General features: G+C 45.5%; 3 protein-coding genes across 4 annotated transcripts; 2 read left to right on the top strand and 1 right to left on the bottom strand.

Moving 5' to 3' along the window:
• Positions 1 to 171: 171 nt before the first annotated feature.
• On the top strand, positions 172 to 970 carry LOC108046303 (signal peptidase complex subunit 3). Its single transcript, XM_017125912.1, has one exon. It carries the CDS (start codon positions 258 to 260, stop codon positions 795 to 797), a length of 540 nt encoding a protein of 179 aa, XP_016981401.1. The 5' UTR covers positions 172 to 257; the 3' UTR covers positions 798 to 970.
• Positions 971 to 3,698: 2,728 nt separating this feature from the next.
• Positions 3,699 to 7,213, top strand: LOC108046316 (transcription factor Sp4). The gene has a single exon (XM_017125938.2). The coding sequence runs from the start codon at positions 3,979 to 3,981 to the stop codon at positions 6,850 to 6,852; it is 2,874 nt and encodes a 957-aa protein (XP_016981427.1). The 5' UTR covers positions 3,699 to 3,978; the 3' UTR covers positions 6,853 to 7,213.
• LOC108046320 (telomere-binding protein cav) lies at positions 7,067 to 9,538 on the bottom strand. 2 transcript variants are annotated; one of them, XM_017125945.2, is made up of 3 exons: positions 9,389 to 9,538; positions 8,202 to 8,475; positions 7,067 to 8,146 (listed from the first exon to the last, which is right to left on the bottom strand). In XM_017125945.2, exons 2-3 carry the CDS (start codon positions 8,322 to 8,324, stop codon positions 7,232 to 7,234), a joined length of 1,038 nt encoding a protein of 345 aa, XP_016981434.1. In that variant the 5' UTR covers positions 8,325 to 8,475; positions 9,389 to 9,538; the 3' UTR covers positions 7,067 to 7,231. The 2 variants fall into 2 exon arrangements, with proteins under 2 accessions (XP_016981434.1, XP_016981435.1); XM_017125946.2 differs by lacking the exon at positions 9,389 to 9,538 and adding an exon at positions 8,577 to 8,888.
• Between the last annotated feature and the right edge of the window lie 389 nt (positions 9,539 to 9,927).

The raw sequence follows: 9,927 nt of genomic DNA, 5'->3' as shown, positions 1-9,927 counted from the left end.
AAGCCTCTTTGTAAAGTAAATGTGTCAGTGCAATTTGATTATAAAAGAAATTTTGAATTCTAATTCAGAGCTAATAAACAAGGTTAATCATCGTTTACTCAAAGCCGGGCCCTGAACCACAGGGCTATTTTAGTTTATTTTATGCAAAAAGGAATATTTTAATCGTCTAGCGACGGTCGCACTGATTAGGATTTTTTCTCCATACTAACAACACTACGTGTCATTCGCCGGATTCGCAGGGATTTAACGATTTAAAGATGCACACGGTATTAACCAGAGGAAACGCCACGGTGGCATATACGCTGAGCGTCCTGGCCTGCCTCACCTTCAGTTGCTTCCTGTCCACCGTCTTCCTGGACTACAGTACCGAGGCGAACATCAATACGGTCCGAGTGCTGGTGAAGAATGTGCCGGATTACGGTGCCTCGCGGGAGAAGCACGACCTGGGCTACGTCACCTTCGACCTGCAGACGAACCTCACCGGCATCTTCAACTGGAATGTGAAGCAGCTGTTCCTCTATCTAACCGCTGAGTACCAGACTCCGGCCAACCAACTCAACCAGGTGGTCCTCTGGGACAAGATCATCTTGCGCGGCGAGAACGCCGTGCTCGACTTCAAGAACATGAACACCAAATACTACTTTTGGGACGACGGCAACGGCCTGAAGGACAACCGCAACGTTTCGCTCTACCTCTCGTGGAACATCGTCCCCAATGCCGGACTCCTGCCCTCTGTTCAGGCCACCGGAAAGCACCTTTTCAAGTTCCCGACCGACTACGCCACCTCGTCCATTTAGAGCTAGTGCGAATGCTAATTTGAAGCTGGCTCCGCTCGTGTGCCGTAGCTTGTAGTTTATATCTGATAAAAACCCCAAATAAAATCTCTTCGTAAAGATTTCGGACTGATTCCCGTTGAGGATCTCCCTGCCAGAAGAATTCGGGAATATCTCCTTCGAAATCAGTTATGTTATGTCTTGTTTTTTCTTATTTGTACATGAAGGTATATAATTTAGTGTAATTTTAAAAGGGAGAATTAACAATGAACTCTTAACGGTTATTTAAGAATCAATTATTTTAATTAATTAATACACGCATGTAATTGTTTTTAGATTTCAGCAGTAACACGTTTAAAAAGTAAAAAATATGTTAACTAATTCTGGAATAGTTCGTATTATGAATTTAATTATGTCTTAAATAATGATTACAGGTTATGAAAACCATATTCAGTAATGTGTAGTGTCACCTTTAAAATTGCTATGTAGCTAAGATTGCTACTATTATTCAGAATTAACTAGATTTGGTACCATTTTACTCCTTAGTTTTTTATCCAGCAGCACCTTTCAGAGCAGCTGCAGACAGTGTTAAGTTTTTATTGTAGCGAGGCGGCTGGACATTATTGTCGCCAGGGGAAATAACTTGGGGTGATTCGGGGCCCGGACCCATGATCTTCGAGGCTTTTTCTAATAGGGGGGAAACTACTTTACCCAGGAGACCCGCAAAGGAATTGGACGCCAAAGCGGTAATGAGGGCAGCGAAGAAAATCTGAAAGATGGTGATAAAGGTTATCAAACATTTTTTTTTTAATCCAACTTCTCACCAATTTTATTGAAGCCATGTTCATATCGCTGAGGAAATCCGAACAATACTGCTTTGCAATGAAGCGAAACAACCCAATATATATTAACTATTCAAGGCCATTTTTATTCGGTTAGTCTCAAAGATGTAACCAAAACAAATTGGTTATAAATTTGTATAGCCACGTTCCTTAGATTTCTAGGACTTAAAAATGTTATATTGCATGTAGTTTAATTAACAATTAGGCAGCATTAAATCATATTGGGTGACTCTCGTGTGCTCATATTTTGGTCATCTTAAAGTTGTAAACGATGTACAATCCGTTGCTACCAAATTTCTCGTACTTGAGCCGGTATTCCTTCTTGATCGAAGGGGCTAAGATGACTTAATCTACCATTCCTGTCGATTTTGGCATTTGGCAGCCATAAAAAAGCAAAACATTTATTACATTAAATAATCTTGTCATGTTTAACATATTATTGATTTTAAAAGTAAACTGAAGCAATCGAGGCTAGCACCCTCAATTTTTTAATACTGCCCAGGTCCATTGGCATTAAAAATCTTTCGACCTTATAACCAACTTCCTTTTTTTAGTCACAACCGGTCAGTTAATTAGGTTAGTTTGCAAGTAGTGTTAAAGATATGATTATTTTTTGTTTAATTTGGAATTTATATGTACAGATTGTAATTTGTTAAGTAATACAGAAACAAGTTCGGTTAAATAGCTCATATTAAGTGTTTTGCATTTTTTATATTTGGGTGAAACTAGTATTTAATTTGTCATGCCGATTATATAGTTGACCTTGACTTATATTTTGGACGTAAGCCTTAAAAAAGATACATTCAAAAATGTTTATTCATAAGATTGATTCAATATTTAATATTTACTAACTTATCTTTAAATTAGCATAAATTAGTTTTGGTGTTCCCAATTTTGTGCACCCATCTATCAAAATTAAAAGTTGTAACAATAAATTGGTTTTATGATGTAGCCCCATTTGACATGTGTTTGCGAAATATGTATACATAAAATATTCCGATTTTTTATTTTGCTGTGCTTTAGTTATTAAAGAACTTACATCAACCTCCCAGCTGTAATAAGTATTTCATGAGAAAAAATTACATAAAAAAAATATTTACAAAAACAACAAATATTTGCAATATTTACTTTATTATTTAACATAATGATATATGACATAAAGATATCTGAAATATATTTTTTTTAGAGAACATATCATTTTTAAAAAGCTAATAATTAACTTTTTTTAAATTTCAACAGTTCAGGCCCGAACAAATTAGTTATAGGGGAATGTGGAAATAGAAGATAAAAACCAAGAATTTGCAAAATACTTGTCATATATTTTAGTAGTTTCGGATTGGATTTACAACCAGCTTACTAATGGTTACCCTGGCGTAGTTTACACTCCAGGATAACTTCCCGTAGTTCATTGATGAACATCTGCTGATTATTAGGAATAAATCCCAGAAAAGCTTGGCGTTCGAGTTCGTACACCAGAATAATAATCTTAATAGTGCACTTTAAACTGGGAGAAAAGTGAACGCAGGCAGCGTAACCGGAGCTCATTATTCTGGTCAGCGCATCTAGGGCTTCTCCGGGGATGGGACTAAAAATCAACATCTTGGAATCTTTAAGCAGTCCTCTGTCAATCTTTCCAAGCAAAAATTTGGGCATTAACTGCGTTGGGGTCGTGCTTGGCCAGTTCGCCGGTATGACCTCGGGCTGACCATCTATACTTCTGCATCTCACAGTGCAGTGGAGTTTGTGTGGAAGCCCGGTTTGAAACAAGATTGTATTATCCGACCACTCTAGCTCTCCTGTCCAAATATCTTCCCACATTGTTGTATGATTCTGCTGCGGTGTGGCACACCTACAGCATCCGCTTCTGTGCTCATCCTAGCTGAAGAGATTTCTGTTTAAAATTGAAAAGACACGTAATTGGTTTCATATTGGGGGTCAAAGGGGAAACTTGTTGCTGAATTTTGAGGGCAATATTTTGTTTTGTGAATCGGTGCTCTTCTTCTTACTCTTAATGCGGCTATCGCATTGACGCTATCGGTTGTTCCATGGGCTATCGATAGACGGTACTGTGCAACCCTGTTCTCTCCCACCACACTTCTTCTTCTTCTGCGTTTGTGTTTGTCAAAACAAAATTAAATTAAAAACTAAAAACTCGCGAAATCGCCATTGAAATTCGTGTTTTTTATGTGTTTGAATGTAAGCGACGGTCCTCCGCGCTGCAGTGTTCATGACCCCATGTGTGCCATCTGCGTTTAAATGCCACCAAATCGGCTGGCAGTGTTGCGCGTTTGAGCGAAAAAAAAACTGGATATGTTTAGCACGAAGCACTTGTGACTGCCGAAATCTCATTTAAAAGCGCTGCTATGCTGCAGTACAAGAGTGCCGCCAGTGCGTCGAACAATGCGCCCCCAGCAACGCCCTCGGTGGCCGGCGGGTCCGCAAAAGTGGCGCCTCCAAGCGGGTCAAGTGCCACAGTCGCACAACCCCAGGCACCGGGAGCTTCCGGGGCACCCACCATGCAGCAGATCATCAACATCCACCAAATGCCACCCCAGTTCGCTGGCGGAGCGGTACCTGGTGGCGGCCAGGCCGCTGGAATGTCGCAGAACATGTTCCAGATCGTCCAGCCCATGCCCATGCAAACGGTGAACATCGATGGCCAGGAGGCCATCTTCATACCCAACCTGAATGCCCAACTCGCTACCGCGCAGGCGGTGAACATCAATGGGCAGCAGGCCTTCATCACGCCCAGCGGTCAGATCCTGAGGGCTCCCCAGGTGGCGCCTAATCCACCACCCTCCAACTGCATCCAGCTGCAGCAGCTCAATGGCATGGCCCAGGAGCAAACACAGTTGATCAGCATACCCGGAACGAACATTCAAATACCCGTCGCCAATCTCATCCAGCAGCAGCAGCAGGTGCAGCAAGTGCACCAGGGCACAGTTCAGCAGCAAGCACAGGGGTCGAATGCTTCCGGAGGCACCGGCTCTGGCGGAGCAGCGGGCGGTGGAGTCAGCCAGCTACCAGGGAGCATCACCATCCCGGGCACAAACCTACAGATACCCACTTCTGTGGCGGCGGCCAACGGATTGCTGGGAAACATCTCCAACCTTTTGGGCGGCGGTCAATCCATCAAACTGGAGAATGGCCAGCTGCAACTACGCCCCCAACTGGTGCAGTTTCCGGCGCAGGCCGTGCCCCAGCAGCAGCAAACTGTGGCCGTGCAAATACCCGTGCAGACTGCCGGCGGTCAGACCATATACCAGACGGTTCATGTGCCTGTCCAGGCAGCGGCAACGTCGGGCGGAGGTCTACAAAACCTGATGCAGGCGCAATCCTTGCAGATGCCCGCCCCCTCGCAGATGCAAATCATCCCGCAGTTTTCGCAGATTGCCCAGATTGTGACGCCCAACGGGCAAATTCAGCAGGTGCAACTGGCCATGCCATATCCTCAGCTGCCACCAAATGCAAACATCATACATATCCAGAACCCTCATCAGCAGCAACAGCAACAACAGCAGGCTCAACAGCAACAGCAGGCGCAGCAGCAACAGGCACAGCAGCAACAACAAGTTCAGGCGCAGCACCAGCAGCTACTCCAGGCCTTCAGCGAGGCCTCGGCCGGGGGACAACTGCCGCCCAACCAGCCCATCACCATCACCAATGCCCAGGGCCAACAGCTGACGGTTATTCCCACCCAGCTGCGCCAAAGTGCGCCTCCCGCTCCTGCGCCCGCTCCAACTGCAGTGCCCACGCCTATGCAGTTGCCCAATCTGCAGGCGCTGCCCATCCAGAACATACCTGGGCTGGGCCAAGTGCAAATCATCCATGCCAACCAGTTACCCCCAAATCTGCCGGGCAACTTTCAGCAGGTGCTGACCCAACTGCCCATGTCACAGGCCCATGTTCAGAGCCAGGGCCAGGTGCAAGTGATGCCCAAGCAGGAGCCGCAGAGTCCCACCCAGATAATCACCAGCATCAAGCAGGAGCCGCCGGATACCTTTGGACCCATCAGCTCCACCGGCAATCCGCCGGCACCCGCTCCCACGACCAGCACATCGTCGCCGCAACAGCAGCAGATCAAGTTCCTGCAGACGGAGGGAAGCTCCCTGTCCAGCCTTAGCATACCAGCCTCAATTCAGATCACAGCACTGCCACAGCCAACGGCAAATCCACCGAACACCCCAGCTCCACTACCGCAATCAATTCCTGTGTCACATCCGGCGAGAAGCAAATCTAACTTGGTTAGCACCTCCAGCACACAAATAACGATCGCTCCAACCGGCGGCCAAGTGGTTTCTGTGACCACGCAGGCTAGGGGAGCGGCAGCCAGTATAAGGAGCACAAACAGTGGCACGACGACGATAACTACTCCAGCACAGAGCAATCTGAATGTAAGCATCAGTGTGGCGAGTGCCGGAGGTGGTGCATCGGGAGGCGGCGGTGTAGCGGCCGCAGGAGAGCCAAAACCCCGCTTAAAGCGAGTTGCATGCACCTGTCCAAACTGCACTGACGGCGAGAAGCACTCCGACAAGAAGCGCCAGCACATCTGCCACATCCCCGGCTGCCAGAAGGTGTACGGGAAGACCTCCCATCTGCGGGCTCACCTGCGTTGGCACACCGGCGAACGGCCGTTCGTCTGCTCCTGGGTATTCTGCGGCAAGCGCTTCACGCGTTCCGATGAGCTGCAGCGTCACCGGCGAACGCATACGGGTGAAAAAAGGTTCCAGTGCCGCGAGTGCAACAAGAAGTTTATGCGCAGCGATCATCTATCGAAACACATCAAGACACACTTCAAGAGCCGCTCCGGCGTGGAGCTTATCGAGCTAAACATCAAACAAGAGAACAAGAGCCCCAATACGGCCAAGAGCATCAGCACCATGAGCGGCATTGTGACGATAGAGATTCCGGGTGGCGGAGCGACGGCGGCGGGCAGTGGAGCCTCCAGTGTGGCGGCCACGGTTGCGGGCTCAACTGTGACGCCTGGCGGGGCCACGATCGTTCAGCTGCCGACTGTGGAGGCCACAGGCGGAGGCGACAGTTTCGGCGAAGATGAAGACGACGATGAGGATGAAGAGATGACCGAAGACGGTGACGACGATGAAGAGGAGTTGGACGAGGACGAACTGGATGATAACGAGGATGATGAGGACGACGACGAACTGGAACTGGACAGCGGAGATGAGGCAAAAATGACCATTGCCGTCAGCGAGCCGGGTGACAACTCGTCCAACTAGCATTCGGAGTCGCTGTTCATGGAACAGTTCTTGTTTGACCATTTCCCGTAGCACCCACCGCCCCCTTGCCACGCCCCGTGGGACCATGTAAATTAGTTCTAACTAAATTGTAAATTGTACATAGCGTTACTATGTAAAAGCGAGCATTTTAAATGTTTAACTCCGTGTACAGTTCCGGTTGCGGATCACCCTAGATTAGTGTACATAGTATAAATCAAGCCTCGTATTGTAGTTAAGGTTTTATTATTAATTTTATAAATTTTTTAGGGACTCAATGTTTTTAACCCATTTTTTACACACCCTTCACATAGACACATAGAAAGATAACAAAACTCAATAAAAGCAAACTTCGATTTTACAATCTCAGACGAAAGGGTGGCTAACACTCGTTACCCTGTGTAGAAGCGGCCGGTACTTGGGTGTCAAACACTTCGTAGTCCGGCTCCGTATTTTGCGTGTTTGGCGTGTTCCCAACATATCCTCCTATTGACATGCTTTCAGAGTTGACATCACAGCCAACTGCCATCCAGCTATCCGGCATCTGGGTTTCTGGACATTGGTTGATAGCCTGTACTTGGGATTCTTGCTGCTGGTTCACAATTCTAAAAGGTAGTTTTTGTTGCTCCTGCTGCTGATCCTCCTCCTCGGTACCAATGCCATCAAGTTGTTGTTGCTGCTCTTGCTGCTGCTCCCTTTCCTCCTCTGGCTGCAATTCCTCCTCTTGCTGCAATTCGTCCTCTTGCTGCAATTCCTCCTCTTGCTGCAATTCCTCCTCTTGCTGCAATTCCTCCTCTTGCTGCAATTCCTCCTCTTGCTGCGATTCCTCCTCTTGCTGCAATTCCTCCTCTTGCTGCGATTCCTCCTCTTGCTGCAATTCCTCCTCTTGCTGCGATTCCTCCTCTTGCTGCAATTCCTCCTCCAGCTGTTCATCGTAGTCATAAAGTTGTTCACCTTCTTCATCTTCCGAAGATGAGCTAATTAACAAAGAGTGGGGATGCCATCGATCTAGCCGCCTGTTGTTCTCCTTCTTGGTCTCCGCTCTCCTAACTTCAATTTGGTTCGCCACATACTCATCCGAATAAGGTTCTACCATCCTGCGACGCACCGCCTTCTTAAGCATGGCGTTGACGAAGCCTTGGGAGCGATTTTCCAGGCGTTTCTTTTTCGCAAACCGCTTTTGGGCGTCATACAAACAATTCATGGAGTTCATTCTCACCCGGACTTTGGTTCGCAGGCACAGCTCCCTCACTTCGTCCTCACTATACGTTCGGGCCAGATCCTCCTCGGTTATTCTCTAGAAACACAATTGTTAAACAAAAGGCAGGCTAAACAAATTTCAGTTTACTTACCGTTTTATTATACATCCATAAAAGCATTTCCTTATCATCGGAATCATCGCAACCGTTCAGTACCAATTCCTCCTCGTTTTTCAAGAATTTCCTGAGGAACGTTGACATTCTCATTCCGGACATTTTATGAACAAAAAAATTTTTCACATATATATATATTAAGGCACAATTACTTTTGGTGCCTTTCGCGCTCAAGCCTATGCCACTGTCTATCGCAACGCCGTCTGGTTATCGAACGAATGTCAGCTATAGATGACAGGTTTTTCTGCGTTAACTATTCATCAAAAATATATAAATAATTTAATATTGGATGCAAATAAAAAATTATAAGAAACAAAGGTTAAATCTCATAAAAAGATGGAAGGCTTGCTTAACTGTATATTTTTGAACTTAAAATTATTTAGTAGATTTTTAATGTGTTTTGCGTTTACGATAGTAGGCAGCACCGATTGTGAAATTAGCCGATAGACAGCGAGTGGACATTTCCGCGTACGCCGAACAAGCGCACAAAAGAGAAATGGAAAACGGAGGAAAGCGAAGAACGAGAGTTTACACATAGCAGCAGCAGACCAAAACCACAATTAAACCGCCTAACCAGAGTCCGAAAATATATTAAATACATTGTGATCGAAGTCGAGTTAACATCACAAAGAGCGTTGACCAAAAATAGTGGCTAACAAAGCAAACAGTACGAAATCTCTACGTGTTTTTATTTCAACCCTGCACCTCTGTGACCGTCTGTGTGTGTGTGTGTATATGTGCGTGTGTTTGTACGCTTGTTTTGTTTTGACTAAAATCCCATTTATGTACATAGTTCTATGCACAAACAAACGTTAAATAGCAGTTTATTTCGAAACTAGGCCAGACTTGAGTTAGCCAAAAAAGCACGCATTTTGTCCCGAATTTTCCGTGATATCGCCCGCTGATAAAACCGAGTGGCAACCCCGAGTGGCTACCATGTATACAAAAACAAGAAACGACGATGAAAACGAGTCCCGCGATAAATAAATGGACAGCGGAGGCGCAAGCAGAGAAAGAGCGACCCAAAACGAGTAGGGGAATAGCAGAATCGTCGCTTCTGTTTCGACAAACAGACACAGAAATCAGCAAAAAAAAAAAAAAAGGGTAGCTTTAAACGTTAGAAACTCCAAAAAAAAATTCACAGTGAGAAGAAACTAAATACTTACCCTGAGATTGCGGCTTAACATTTCCTACAAAATTATTGAGTAATTTGCGGGCGGAAAGCGTAGAGAGCGCGTGAAACGAGAAGAGGCGGCAAGTAAATTTGAATCCCGATCCGAGAGAGGTGACTTCCTAGGAAAAGTGAACTTATCCAGGTAAACCCAGGTTCTAGATTCCAAGTATCCCCGATTTCCAAAATGCGACATTCGCCACACGGCTCTTCTTCTTGTTTTGCCCGCCCACGCCATTCGCTTTCTAACTGTTTAGTGTGTTCGTGTGTGCCTGTGTATTTATGTGTGCGTGTTCTTGCACTTTGCGCGCGCTTGCAAAAGTCCTTTTCATTTGCATTTAATTATGATTTATAATTTACCATCTCCAACTGTGCAAAAATTAATAGCAGTTCATCCAAAAGCCGTATTTTTACATATTTTCAACGTAAAATGCATATGTGCAGAGAATTTTCTTTCATTCGTATGATGGGAATTGTAATGTAATGTTACTTTCCGATTCGTGTTAAGCTTAGTAAAACTCTTTTTGAAATATT

The sequence above is a fragment of the Drosophila rhopaloa genome, unplaced genomic scaffold (assembly GCF_018152115.1).
Source record: "Drosophila rhopaloa isolate 14029-0021.01 unplaced genomic scaffold, ASM1815211v1 contig_178, whole genome shotgun sequence".
Classification (NCBI taxonomy): Eukaryota; Metazoa; Arthropoda; class Insecta; order Diptera; family Drosophilidae; genus Drosophila; species Drosophila rhopaloa.
The sequence above is the reverse complement of the archived record's forward strand: the minus strand, read 5'-3'. Positions and strand labels throughout refer to the sequence as shown.